Source organism: Engystomops pustulosus, chromosome 8, assembly GCF_040894005.1.
Source record: "Engystomops pustulosus chromosome 8, aEngPut4.maternal, whole genome shotgun sequence".
Lineage (NCBI taxonomy): Eukaryota > Metazoa > Chordata > Amphibia > Anura > Leptodactylidae > Engystomops > Engystomops pustulosus.
The window spans coordinates 89,992,749-90,008,275 of NC_092418.1; the positions used below are offsets into that span (position 1 = coordinate 89,992,749).

A 15,527-nucleotide genomic window follows, 5' to 3' on the forward strand; every position below is an offset into this window, starting at 1 on the left:
CGAATCCTCACGTCCCGCTATAATTTTCAAACTTTAATACCCTAATATGTAAATTTGCTTAAGCGGCTACTGGGGAGTGGAGTAGCCGGACATGAGCCCACATAAAATTATAGCGGGATGTGAGGATTCGCTTTAAAAAGGGCTATCCTCACGTCCCATATATCCACCTACCACCCGTTCTACAATTATAGGTACAAAAAATGCTTTGCCGTTAAACTTAAAAAATATATCTATTCCGACTTACAAAAACCTACAGAACCTATCTTGTTCATAACTGCCTGTAATTACACAGAAACCTTAGCCCTCAGCCTTTACCGCCTTTGGGTCATGTGAATGGCTGGCTATAATGATGGCACATGGTTGGAGGGGCTTGTTTGGCACATGCCATGAATGCACAGTGCCTCAAAGTAGTATTCAACCCCCTTGCCAGCCTTGTGACCCTCCACGATCTTGTCTCTAATGGCCTTGGAATGCTCCTTTGTCTTTCCCATGTTGACCATGTATGAGTGCTGTTCACAAGTTTGGGGAGGGTCTTAACCCCTTCCCGCCGCGGCCCTTTTTCGATTTTGCGTTTTCATTTTTCACTCCCCACATTCAAAAATCTAACTTTTTTATTTTTCCATGTACAGAGCTGTGTAATGGCTTATTTTCTGCGTAACAAATTACACTTCAAAATGGTATTTAATATTCCATGCCGTGTACCTGGAAGCGGGAAAAAAAATTCCAAATGCAGTGAAATTGGTAAAAACCCGCATTTGTGCCGTATTCTTGTGGGTTTGGATTTTACGGATTTCACTGTGCACCCCAAATGACATGTCTACTTTATTCTTTGGGTTGGTACGATTATGGGGATACAAAATTTGTATAGGTTTTATAATGTTTTCATACATTTAAAAAAATTAAAACCACCTGTATAAAAATTTTTTGAGGGATTTTGCCATCTTCTGGCGCTAATAACTTTTTCATACTTTGGTGTACGGAGCTGTCGGTGGTGCCGTTTTTTGCAGATTTTGATGGCGTTTACAATGTTATCATTTTTAGGACTGTACGACCTTTTGATCACTTTTTATAGAATTTTTAAAAAATTTTTTAAATGGCAAAAAAGTGCCATTTTCGACTTTGACGGGGTTAAACGCAGTGAAAAAATGTTATCATATTTTGATCGGGCATTTTCGGACACGGCAATACCTAATGTGTTTATGATTTTTACTGTTTATTTATATCAATTCTAGGGAAAGGGGGGTGATTTTAATTTTTAGGTTTTTTTATTATAATTTTTTTATATTTTTATATTATAAAAATATTTTATATTTTTTTTTATTTTTACTATTTTTCAGACTCCCTAGGTTGTCTGTACGATCCTATCATATACTGCCATACTACAGTATGGCAGTATATGGGGATTTTACTACTCATACATTACAATGTGCTGACAGCACATTGTAATGAATGGGTTAACCCGAAGTAGCTTCGGGTCTTCGTGAGACCCGAAGCTACCATGGCGACGGATTGCCGCTCCCCGATGACGTCACGGGCAGCGACAATCCACGGAAAGATGGCGGCGCCCGCACGCCGCCGTCTTTTTGAAGCCGCCGACGGCGATCAGCGGTGCAATATGCAGCAAAGACTTACCGGCTATGGAGAGGGCTCGGCCCGCATGTCGGTAAGGGGTTAAATAGACAGAAAAGGCTGGAAAAACAGATAAATAATCCATACATGTGAAGCTCATTGTTCTTTGTGCCTGAACTACTTCTTAATACTTTAAGGGAACCAAACAGAATTCTGGTGGTTTGAGGGGTTGAATAATAATTGACCCACACTTTTATGTTTAAAATTTATTAAAATTTAACTGCGCAACATAACTTTTTGGTTTGTAAGATTTATGCATCTTAATAACTCCTGCTCTTGTTTGAAGGCTGTAACTTATTTGCTTCTTATCAAACAGGGGGTTGAACACTACTTGTAGGCACTGTAGTTGGACACTTGTGTTCAGTAAGTTGTGCCTACAGTAAAAATTGTGGCTTGGCATCCTGCCTCCTAACCCCCTGGTAGTGACACAAGATTGAAATTCCCAAAAGTACCTGCTGCTGGATCTTGTGACCTGAAAATAGCCTAAAGTATACCAGTGAAACCTATTAGTACTGTAGATTGTACTTACATTGGGTAAACTTTGGTATTTGTGGCCAACCCCTTTAATTGCTGCAAATGTTGCTGCAGTGTACCTTGTCTCTAGATGTTAGATCAGTGGACCACCAAAATAAACTCTTAGAAGCTTATAACGTGGAATCTTTAGGCATAGTAAATGTAACCAAAGTGACGGGGAGAAATCCTACAAATGCACTATTGAGATTGTGGTAAACTTTCTCCTTTGTCAGCGATGTTCTAATAACACTATTTAGCTCGCTATTGTGAATAGTGTCAAATTTATGTGAAAATATTGACATTCCTGCCCCTGATACAATGTAAAATGGGACTTGTCATCCGAATATCATCTTCTGTTATCCATTAACACATGACTCTCTAAACTTTTCCATTTCTTTTGTTAGGTCACCTCTAAAGAGCATTTGTCAAAGCTTGCCAACCTTATTAATGAAGTATGCCCCACCATGACACAGGAGCAGCTCCTCATGCCACAGGTAATATCTGTGGTTTGAAGGAAAAGATATTTTATAGTCGCACACACTGGTTGGGCTGCTGCAATAATATCACAAGACCTTTGTGTCGCATTTTGACTTTTTTGAGCTTATCGATTATAGTTGTTTTGGAAACTTTTCAATATATCTTGCTTGCTGAGAATTCAAGTTGGCAGTCTTGTTGGCAACTACTCTGGTACAAGGAAAGGTGTAAACCTGTGGTTGGGGACAACCAGAGGTCGCACTAACATTTTTCCCAAAGGGTAAAAATACTCCTCTTACTATTTTTGAGGAGTATTTTTAGTCGAGGAGGAGTATGAAAATTTCGGTAATACATATAACTAAATAATATATAATAGCCGTATATAATGTTAATAGACGCTATTTATAAAAAAAAAAAAAAAATCATCTGTCTGCTCACCACGCACAATACACACACACTCGCACACACACACCCTCGCACAGCGCACACTCACTCCCTCCCTCGCACAGCGCACACTCACTCCCTCCCTCGCACAGCGCACACTCACTCCCTCCCTCGCACAGCGCACACTCACTCCCTCCCTCGCACAGCGCACACTCACTCCCTCCCTCGCACAGCGCACACTCACTCCCTCCCTCGCACAGCGCACACTCACTCCCTCCCTCGCACAGCGCACACTCACTCCCTCCCTCCCACAGCGCACACTCACTCCCTCCCTCCCACAGCGCACACTCACTCCCTCCCTCCCACAGCGCACACTCACTCCCTCCCTCCCACAGCGCACACTCACTCCCTCCCTCCCACAGCGCACACTCACTCCCTCCCTCCCACAGCGCACACTCACTCCCTCCCTCCCACAGCGCACACTCACTCCCTCCCTCGCACAGCGCACACTCCCTCAGCGCACACTCCCTCCTTCCCTCGCACAGCGCACACTCCCTCCTTCCCTCGCACAGCGCACACTCCCTCCTTCCCTCGCACAGCGCACACTCCCTCCTTCCCTCGCACAGCGCACACTCCCTCCTTCCCTCGCACAGCGCACACTCCCTCCTTCCCTCGCACAGCACACACACACCATAAGGTACACACTCACAGTGCACAGCACACACTCACACAGCGCATGGCACACACTCACCACACACACAGCGCATGGCACACACTCACCACACACACAGCGCATGGCACACACTCACCACACACACAGCGCATGGCACACACTCACCACACACACAGCGCATGGCACACACTCACCACACACACAGCGCATGGCACACACTCACCACACACACAGCGCATGGCACACACTCACCACACACACAGCGCATGGCACACACTCACCACACACACAGCGCATGGCACACACTCACCACACACACAGCGCATGGCACACACTCACCACACACACAGCGCATGGCACACACTCACCACACACACAGCGCATGGCACACACTCACCACACACACAGCGCATGGCACACACTCACCACACACACAGCGCATGGCACACACTCACCACACACACAGCGCATGGCACACACTCACCACACACACAGCGCATGGCACACACTCACCACACACACAGCGCATGGCACACACTCACCACACACACAGCGCATGGCACACACTCACCACACACACAGCGCATGGCACACACTCACCACACACACAGCGCATGGCACACACTCACCACACACACAGCGCATGGCACACACTCACCACACACACAGCGCATGGCACACACTCACCACACACACAGCGCATGGCACACACTCACCACACACACAGCGCATGGCACACACTCACCACACACACAGCGCATGGCACACACTCACCACACACACAGCGCATGGCACACACTCACCACACACACAGCGCATGGCACACACTCACCACACACACAGCGCATGGCACACACTCACCACACACACAGCGCATGGCACACACTCACCACACACACAGCGCATGGCACACACTCACCACACACACAGCGCATGGCACACACTCACCACACACACAGCGCATGGCACACACTCACCACACACACAGCGCATGGCACACACTCACCACACACACAGCGCATGGCACACACTCACCACACACACAGCGCATGGCACACACTCACCACACACACAGCGCATGGCACACACTCACCACACACACAGCGCATGGCACACACTCACCACACACACAGCGCATGGCACACACTCACCACACACACAGCGCATGGCACACACTCACCACACACACAGCGCATGGCACACACTCACCACACACACAGCGCATGGCACACACTCACCACACACACAGCGCATGGCACACACTCACCACACACACAGCGCATGGCACACACTCACCACACACACAGCGCATGGCACACACTCACCACACACACAGCGCATGGCACACACTCACCACACACACAGCGCATGGCACACACTCACCACACACACAGCGCATGGCACACACTCACCACACACACAGCGCATGGCACACACTCACCACACACACAGCGCATGGCACACACTCACCACACACACAGCGCATGGCACACACTCACCACACACACAGCGCATGGCACACACTCACCACACACACAGCGCATGGCACACACTCACCACACACACAGCGCATGGCACACACTCACCACACACACAGCGCATGGCACACACTCACCACACACACAGCGCATGGCACACACTCACCACACACACAGCGCATGGCACACACTCACCACACACACAGCGCATGGCACACACTCACCACACACACAGCGCATGGCACACACTCACCACACACACAGCGCATGGCACACACTCACCACACACACACACAGCGCATGGCACACACTCACCACACACACACACAGCGCTGAGCACACACTCACCACACACACACACAGCGCTGAGCACACACTCACCACACACACTCACACCACACAGCGCATGGCACACACTCACCACACACACTCACACCACACAGCGCATGGCACACACTCACCACACACACACACACCACACAGCGCATGGCACACACTCACCACACACACACACACCACACAGCGCATTACACACACTCACACAGCATTCACTCACTCACTCGCACAGCACACACTCACAGCACATGGCAGACACACGCAGCACACACTCACCCAGCGCATACACAGAGTGCAGTGTACCCCCGGCCGCGGCTCACACTCACCCGGCACTTCTCTCAGGTCCCGCCGGGATCACATGACCGCTGGCCGCTGCTGCAGGCATTGAGACCTGGAGCAGCAGCATCGCGGGGTCGGCCCTCACATCTCCACATCCTGCTGAGCGGCCCGGCGCGCGCTGCGATCGCTCTTGTCATTCCCCTCCTATACAGTGCGCGCCGGGCCGCTCAGCCTGCGCGCTACACGGAATAATTGCCAAGCGTATCTTTACGCATGGCAATTATTTTGGGGGGTAATGGCGCCTCATCACGCGTCTATGACGCGTGGTGAGGCGTTAATGCGACCTCTGGGGACAACCTTTTACAGCGCTGGCGTCTTGGCCTTGAAACCTTTTAAGTATTGGACTTTGGAAGGATGATGCTGCCATGAAGCCAAACATGCAAGTACTGAGACTTGTACTTGTGCTGCTATAAGGGTATCCCTATCTCATGATATGATGGGACTCTGCAGCCTCCTGAGTGAGGGATGTACATGGCTTCATACAACTCTATAGGCTTGCTGAAAATTGTCTAGCATATTACTGAATGTTCTTCATGTGGCCTGAAAAGGTATATCATCGAGTGTACCAGGAAAAGGGCTCTGCTATATATGACACTTTTACTATCAGTCTCTGATTGTTGTATTAGCTGTTACTGAGGCTTTTGCATTTTTCAGGGTTTTTTTTGTGTGTGTTCCATGGATATGCGTTACTTGTGCCTAAACAGTAATGTATATTGTATGCTCATAATAAATGTGGCTTCTAAAGAATAGACTATCCAGGCTTCATCAGTGATATTTACATATTTATCAAACTCGTGTCCTTCATTGGCTGCAGGTTATTAAAACTGGCAAAAATTATACTATTGTGTACTACTATTTACCTGAGTGTGTTGAAATGTTGTATGTGACTGGTAACGGCAGATTTAAAGGAAACCTACCATTTCAGATCGTCGGTGTAAGCTGTAAACCCTGAGCTGGTGCCGGTGCTTAGTTTCGTTAGTGTTATAAACCGCGGTATCGCGGTTGTAACACTTTTTAAACTTTATAGCAGAAGCCGCTTCGGTGCTGCGCGCGACCGTGCGCGCGCAACGCCTGCGGCATTTCCTATGTAGGTGCACGCACGATCGTGCGCACGCAGCGCCGAAGCAGTTTCTGCTATAAAGTTTAAAAAGTGTTAAAACCGCGATCCTGCGGTTTATAACACTAACGAAACTAATCACCGGCACCAGCTCACCCTGAGCTGGTCCTCGGTACTTACAGCTTACCCCTGCCATTCTAACTGGTAGGTTTCCTTTAAAGTACCTTAACCCCCTTATGACATATATTACATATGGCTATATACGTCCCATTTGCACATGTCCCCTGCAGAAAGGACATTTTATAAACGCCATGACAGTGGCCAACTTCAATCTTCTCCATCTCCTGAATAAAACAATCTTTAAACTTTTATTATATATAGTGGAGTATAAGGCGATTTTTCCGCACAATTTTTGTGCTGAAAATTCCCCACTCTGCTTATACTCGGGTATATAAAATAAATAAACTGACTACTTACCATTCAGACTCCCCTGGCAGCTCCTTTTCTATTTTCGTGTGTGGCAGGTCCGCGATAGCTTCGTGGGAAGCGCCTCTACCTTCTTCATGACGACGGCAGGTCCCAGACAGCTCTGTGTGCACGGCCAGCGCACATCTGTGATGCCAGCCGCTGCCCCAGGAGCTGTTGCGGACCTGCGGCACACATGAAGATAGAAGAGGAGTTCCTCGGGGCGTCGGAATGGTGAGTTGTCTGTTTTTTTTTTTTGGGGGGGGGGGGGGGGTTGTTTGGATGGCAGGCGATATACTACATGGGGCTGTGACCAGTGCATTTCCCACCCTCAGCTTATACTCAAGTCAATAGGTTTTCCCAGTTTTTGGTGGTAAAATTAGGTACCTCGGCTTATACTCAAGTATTTATGGTATGTTTTAAAAAGCCCTCTGTGTGCCGTAATAGATTGATCGTGTATGGATGCTTCATAGAACCACTCTTGGTTACAAAGGAGATTCTCCTGCTTAATACCGCACCACAATTGTGTTTGTAGGTGCTGGGTTCAGGAGATGTTGTGTTGTTCAAATCTGTGTTGTGCCTCCCTCCAGCCTATCATTTGAAGGCAGAATATAGGAGATGCAGGAAAGACTTCCAGTTTGCAGAAATGAAGAAGTACATGCACCCTCTGCATTTGTGGCTGAACTTGGGGAAAGGATGATGGAATGATGCTGTACATATTTATAACACATTTTAAAGTTTAAAAAAAAAAAAAAAATTACAACTGAATAAAGTTAGCTTTTTGTAATTTTTCTGATTTGTTTCACATTTGGAGTAATTTGACTAATTTTGTAAAGAAAATAATGTACCGTATAAGGCTACATTCACACGAACGTATGGGAGGCGTATATACATCCCCCATACACTTCTATGGCCTCACTGCGCCGAAAGGCAGCGGTACGTTGCAGCACACGTGCAGCATCATACCGTTCCGTAGCCCGTTGAAAGATGGGACATGTCCTATCTTTCTATGGAATACGGTGCCGTGAGCTGTTTATTCCTATGGAGAGCGGCGTAGGAGAGCAGGGTTGCTGGCTATATACTGGTGGATGTGACCAATGCTTTTCCCATCCTCTTCTTTTACTTAAGTCAATAGGTTTTCCCAGTTTTTTTGAATTTACCTCAGCTTATACTAAATACTTTTTTTTTTAAAAGTATCCTATCCTAATAGAACTGCAAAAATTTACCTGGACGTGCAGGAATCAATGACAATCTGTTAAATTTTAATTGGGTTTCTTTGTTGTGATCATTTTTTCCATCTAGACTTGGTAATGGCTCGTCACAGTTGCATTGAGTCTACACAATTCTAAATGGACGTCTTTTCATATTCAGTACATTCACTTTTTAGGTAAAGCAGAATCTATATTTATTTTAACCATAATGCAACCATTTCCCTGCTTACTCAATACACCAGCAACCAAGATGTGTCGCCAAACCCCTTTCATATCTTTTACTCCAATTTCTGTGTTTGTCGTTATTGCATGAACAAGGAATTTTGCTTCCCTGCAGCTGCCTTTTTGTGACACAGTCAGCAATATATAACAAGTGGAACCTTGAAACTTGGCATATTTCGTCTGCCAGTCCTATTTCATAGAGAGTTTCTTATACTAAAATCTCAAAAAGATACCTAAAGTTATAAATGAGGGTGATAGACTTCATAGTGTCATAGAAGGATTCTCACAGACGATATTTCTCCTCTTGCATGGTTGATAATTAGGCCTGTCATTTGTGGGAAGGAGGCCAACCCCCCCCCCCCCCCTCCCGACATTTTATTTCAGCATAACATTTATTAATTTTAGCATAACTAGTTATTCGTTATAGATAGAAATTACATCTTGACCTTCTCAATAACTTTTTTTGTTGTGCTTCTTTCTCTTTACAGACTGAGGATTTGACATCGGTGCAATTGACAGGAGGCCCTAATAGATGGGAGGTCTTGACTCCAGCTCAAGCTGCATTGAAAGATGAAGCTGGGAATATAGTTCAGCTTCCAGCTGGTGCTACAGTAACCTCAAGCGGACAGTATGTGCTGCCCATTCAGACGCTTCAGAATCAGCATCTCTTTTCTGTAGCTCAAGGAACAGACACTGCTAATGGCACGTTATCTAATGTGCAGTATCAAGTTATACCACAGCTTCAAACATCTGATGGTCAACAGGTCCAGCTCGGCTTTGCCACGTCTTCTGATAACGGTGGTTTAGATCAAGAGTCCGGTCAGATTCAGATTATTCCTGGAAATTCTAGTCTTTTGTCATCAAATCCAAATATATTAACACAAGCCGGTCAGCTTCAGCAGATTCAAGGAGTTACATATGGAGGACAAACCCAAGTTGTCGCAAACGTCCCACTTGGTCTTCCTGGTAACATCACCTTTGTTCCTATAAATAGCGTTGACCTGGACTCTCTGGGTCTGTCCGGCAGCACAGAAGGCATGACGGGCATTACTGCAGATGGACACTTGATAAGTGCAGGGCAAGCCATAGATAGCTCTGATACTTCTGAAAGGACTGCAGAGCAAGAGCATGTTTCTCCTGAAGCTGGTGAAACAAACTCTGAAACAGATTTGTTTGTGCCAACCTCCTCTTCATCTCAGCTTCCTGTTACCATAGACAGTACAGGAATGCTTCAGCAGGGTGGAAACAATTTGTCCGACAGTCCATCTGGGCATGTGCAAGCAACCGATCTTCAGGGAAACTACATCCAGACTTCGATTTCTGATGAGTCGCAGAACATTCAGGTCTCCACATCGCAATCCATGGTACAGCAAATCCAGCTTCAAGATGGTCAACAGCCCACCAGTCAAGCCCAACTTGTGCAGAGCATCGCGCAACAGGCGATCCAGGCTGTTCAGGCGGGAGGTCAAGGCATATCGTCACAAGCTTTGCAAAATCTGCAGCTGCAGCTGAACCCTGGAACGTTCTTAATTCAAGCCCAAACAGTGACTCCTTCTGGCCAAATTGCCTGGCAAACATTTCAAGTTCAAGGCGTACAGAACTTGCAAAACTTGCAGATTCAGAATTCGTCTCCTCAGCAGATTACGTTGACACCCGTGCAGACGCTCACACTTGGCCAAGTAGCTGGAGGAGGTACGCCAGTTAGTTTAAGTACTGGTCAGTTGCCAAATCTACAGACTGTTACAGTAAACTCTGTAGATGCTGCAGGTATCCATTTGCAGCATGGAGAGCACTCCGACAGCCCTACAGGTAGGTTTTGTTTCATTCCCATCATGATTTCTGAGGGTCCAAAGAATAGAATTTTATCAGGTCACATGGTTATCCAACCTCAAGACACCGGTACAACGTTAGAACCCTTTGTTCTACCAATTACCAGTTTGTGGTACTATTCTTACAATGTCAATATAGGAAGGTATCAACTGACCACTTAAATCTACCAAATAAGGTAGAACCCTATCCCTGGCGATTAACTATAGATTGTGAGGCGAGGGAAGTGGGAATTTTTGTCAACCCCTTCTAGTAATTCCATGGCTTAACTTGGATCTCTATGGGTGTTCTTACAGAGAATAGCCCTGAATAACAAGCACAACAAATAAATATCCGTGCACAGAATATACCTGGCTGAATGTGTAAACACTACAAGAAACAAAAAAAAATGCAAATTTATGCCGGAAATACTATGATCATAATAAAATTACATAAAAATAGGAAGAGAAGAATCCACAGTATAAACTAGGCTGACTCCATGATTTTCATATGAGTAAATAAAATACTAAGATTAATGGATGCTAGATAAAAGCTGTACAAATGATTAGAGATCATATAATATGCTATAGTAAGCAAGAAACAAATGTAGGTATCCATATAGGTAAAATAATGAACCCTAGAAAAGTATATAAACTGGTATAGCAATTATGCAACTAACATCATAGTATAGCAAGATTGCAAAGTACAATAGTGATTAAAATAATAAAAAAAAAATATACTGGCCACTAAAATCTACTATACAAGGTAGAACACTATCCCTAGTGATTTAAGTATAGATTGTCAGGTGAGGGAAGTTGGCATTTTTGTCATTTCTCTCTTGTAATTCAGTAGCTTTACTTGGCTCTTCGTGGCTCTTCTTACAATGACTAGCCTTGTAATTCATAAATATAAGAGGTCGATTAGAAGATCCTTAAAATAAGTGTTAATTAACAAAAAATCACTAAGGCTTAATCAGGTTTACACTATAACAAATAATGGCAATTTTGAGCTATGTCGAAATAACTAGCATTATTTAACACTTAGCAAGTCTGTATCAGTTTCATCCCCTACAAATGCATTCATTTTTTGCCCCATTGCAAACCTGTATAAACAAGGCTCCAAGGCATCTGTCTTTCCTAAAAGGCCAAATTGAACTTGTCAGGTGACAGCTGCTTCAGAACCGGCTTTATTGATTCTCCAGCTTTTGGTTTACTGATCACAGAACTTTCTATGCCATACAAAATGAAAATTGAAGACTAATAAGTAACCGGCACAGGTACTCTCCTATTCCCCACTATCGCTCTGTAGAGCATATTACTTCTTTAGAGAAAGTCACTAGTTGTCTTTCTCCCATTTGTATGGTCTGCTATCAGAGAGCTAAGGCTGCATACACAAAAAATATAAATTAGGAATTTGACCATGTGGCTTTGAAAGTTTAAAAGTTTCTATCCCTAGTATAAAAAAAATCATGGAAGAAATAGAACCGTGCATTTTTAAATGTAGTAGAAGGTTCTTTGAATTTATGCACAACAATATGATGGAACTATAAACTGCAGACATCATAGTATTCGGCTGTATGAGAGGTCTACACGGAGGACTAAATTGCTTTTGAGCTCATAGTGGTACATTCTGAATGTTAGCCACCGTAACCTGCTGTGAAATCCTCAGGCGCTCAGAAAAATTTAACACCAATTTCTTAAAATCTTTATTGCATACTATACTACATACATTTTTTTTATTTTCTTATTAGCTATAAGAATTAAGGAAGAAGAACCTGATCCAGAGGAGTGGCAACTTACTGGTGATTCCACAGTCAATACCAATGATTTAACCCACCTGAGAGTGCAAGTTGTTGATGATGAACTTGACCAACCAAATCAAGAGGGAAAAAGACTGCGAAGAGTGGCTTGTACTTGTCCTAACTGTAAAGACGGAGCAGGAAGGTTTGTAACCAGAGCTTTCCTCACATTTATTTAACCTCATTTCTCTTATTAGTATGTGTAGATTGTTAAAGAAACTGGCTGCATTTGCCTATAAAATGTTCTTCATTTTTTTACAATTCCTTTAGGGGTACCAACCTGGGAAAGAAAAAGCAACACATCTGTCATATCCCAGGATGTGGTAAAGTGTATGGTAAAACTTCACATCTAAGAGCTCACCTGCGTTGGCATTCTGGGGAACGTCCGTTTGTTTGTACTTGGATGTTCTGTGGCAAAAGGTTTACGCGAAGTGATGAACTACAGCGACACAGAAGGACACATACTGGTAAGGATTGCTGGGCATTTTGTTCATTCTTTTAATAAAACTCATTTTCCAGTCACGCACACATTCCTGTTAAAAATAATTTTGGTCTTGATGTCTCCGATCTGGTAAAATTTCAGCCCACCTAAAAACTTGTTTACAATTTTAGTTGCATTGTACCTTCTAATTAAAGCTGTTCTCTAGGATAAAGTTACAGACCTTATGTGGATTTGTGGGGACACTTTCCACATCCTGTGCAGGAAATATTAATGGTACAATGTCTGCAGAATGTACCCCTAGAGTAATTACACAGACATCAGAAACAAGTTACAATTGTTGTTTCTGATGCAATTTATGCTTTGATTTTGCCGTTGGGTGAAGCTCAACCAAGTAACAAGCTATAGATGTAGGTACCCTAAAGATGCTTTCACTCAGGAAAGCTGATGGTAAGGAATTATCACAGTTGGGTGCAGTATGCACCTGTTGTGTTACTCCCCTGGCCAGTACAAAGTGTTCCCCTAATAGTAAGAGGCGCTGGCAGGTCCTGGCTAGTGAAGTATATTTGAAGTGTTTATTGCCTGCAACAGGATCGGTGTAGTCAGCCCTCTTTTGACCCCCCCCCCCCCCCCACACACACACACACACCCACTTGCTGTGACGATGGTGAAGGCAATCAGAAAGGAACTCTTATTTGTGGTGTATTGCCTCAAAATAATCCTTCTTTTCTGATGGACATTGGAGAAAAAAGTTTTTTTTAAAAATTGCATTTATTTTAAATCTAAAAATGTTTAAACTGCCTCCTAATTGCATGTGTATAAGGTTCCTAAAAAAAAGCTTAGAATTTTTCATCCTTTGCAGCATTTCCAAAACAAAACCTGCAACAATAAAACACAATGGGGGTCAATTTGTATACAATTCTACATCTGGCCCTAGCTGCAGTAGAATTGCAAAATAATCTGCAAGTGTTAGTCCTGAGTTTTTTGCAGGTTACAGTGAGGGAACGCCTTGCGTTTCGGGAACGCCTTGCGTTTCGGGAACGCCTTGCGTTTCGGGAACGCCTTGCGTTTCGGGAACGCCTTGCGTTTCGGGAACGCCTTGCGTTTCGGGAACGCCTTGCGCTCCATGTACTGCAGAGAAATCGCTTACAAGTCTGGATAAATCTCCCTCACTATGTGCATGTTTTAAATACCATACTGCACTAAAAAAAAAATAGTACTTAAATCCTGCCAGCTTTCTGACTGGCATGAAGTAGCTCCGGGCGTTTCCCCATTGCAGTCATATCCCAGCTTTAGAGCTTACCTGAAGATTTATTTTAAAGCTAGATTTCTGTGTTTTCATTTTACATTCTAAGGAAAAGCATTTTATATCTTGTCTGTTTTTCCATCAACAGGTGAAAAGAAGTTTGTCTGTCCAGAGTGTTCCAAGCGATTCATGAGAAGTGATCACCTTGCCAAACACATTAAAACCCATCAAAATAAGAAAGGCATCCATGCCAGCAGTGCTGTATTGGCATCCATAGAAGCAAAACCCGATGATACATTGATAACTGCCGAAGGTACAACCCTTATCCTTGCAAACATTCAGCAGGGGTCTGTATCCGGCCTAGGGACTGTAAATACAGGCACCAGCAGTCAAGATCTCCTCTCCAATTCAGAGATTCCCCTACAGCTTGTCACAGTTTCTGGAAATGAGACAATTGAGTAACTATCACACGACACACCTATTAATTGTGGTTATTTTTATACAGTAGTGAGGAAAAAAAAAACACACAAACCTTGTTCTTGAGTTCTTAGATATCTTTTTATTGATGTGCAAACTTTTTTGGATTGACAGTAACTTGGTTATACACGACACTGAAATGCCTTACTTTGTATGCTATTCCATAAGTATGAAGAAATGGTAAAATTGCATGGCTTTTGTAGGTACTTTTGGAATCTAGAATTGATGAAATTTTACCACGTCACATACGAGTATAAATAATATTTGACAGATGGATATGGTAGTCTAACCAAATGCATCAATCCTGTGTGGTTTAGTGTAAAAAAAAAAATCAAAAACCAGAAAAAATTAATAACATGTTGGTATTTATCTATTGTAAGATAACAAAGTTGATGGGGGGGTTAACAAAAGAAATTATGTTATGGTATGAGATTTTTTGTAATTTTTTTTTCGCTCTCTCAAATGACTGGAATTTTTATTATGCATAACTGACAAATCAGGACAATTCCCAGCACCCATAATCCGACTTCGGTTTCACCACAGCTCAACCAACTTTTCCAAAATTAAACAACCCATTGTTTTAACTTAGTTGAACCTGTGTACACAATTTTAAAATTTTTCTCTTGTTCGGAGGAAAAAAAAAAACTAAATCTACAACAAGGTTTTTAACCTGGCAGCAGCCACTGTCTGGATTTGTTTAAAAGATAAAAGCCATGCGCAAAAGATAATTTGCCAAAATAAACCAAATCTTGTCTAAAAGATTGTCGAAGTCATGGAGGCAATATAACCAGTGTAGAAAGACTTTGTAGGTTGACGGATTTTTTTTGTTTTCTTTCCTGAATGGTTAAATGTTTTTTGACAAAGCACCCAACGTTATCGAATACTGGTGGACCAAAAATAGTGAACTGTTTGTCATTCAGCAGCACATCGATTTTGAGTACTCGGACATCAAAGCGTTGTAAATGAAGTAGTCTAGCATA

At 43.8% G+C, this 15,527-nt stretch overlaps 1 protein-coding gene across 5 annotated transcripts in view; it reads left to right on the forward strand.

Moving 5' to 3' along the window:
• The window catches only part of SP3 (Sp3 transcription factor), a 31,603-nt gene extending 16,364 nt beyond the window's left edge, over positions 1-15,239 (forward strand). For 3 of the 5 annotated variants that reach the window (XM_072121692.1, XM_072121693.1, XM_072121697.1), the window contains 5 exons: positions 2,547-2,636; positions 9,270-10,590; positions 12,338-12,530; positions 12,656-12,852; positions 14,219-15,239. In XM_072121692.1, coding sequence (XP_071977793.1) covers positions 2,547-2,636; positions 9,270-10,590; positions 12,338-12,530; positions 12,656-12,852; positions 14,219-14,532 — 2,115 coding nt within the window. In that variant the 3' untranslated portion in view covers positions 14,533-15,239. The remainder of the gene's footprint in view (positions 1-2,546; positions 2,637-9,269; positions 10,591-12,337; positions 12,531-12,655; positions 12,853-14,218) is intronic. The other 2 variants (XM_072121696.1, XM_072121695.1) reach the window with 2 other exon arrangements.
• Positions 15,240-15,527: the final 288 nt, after the last annotated feature.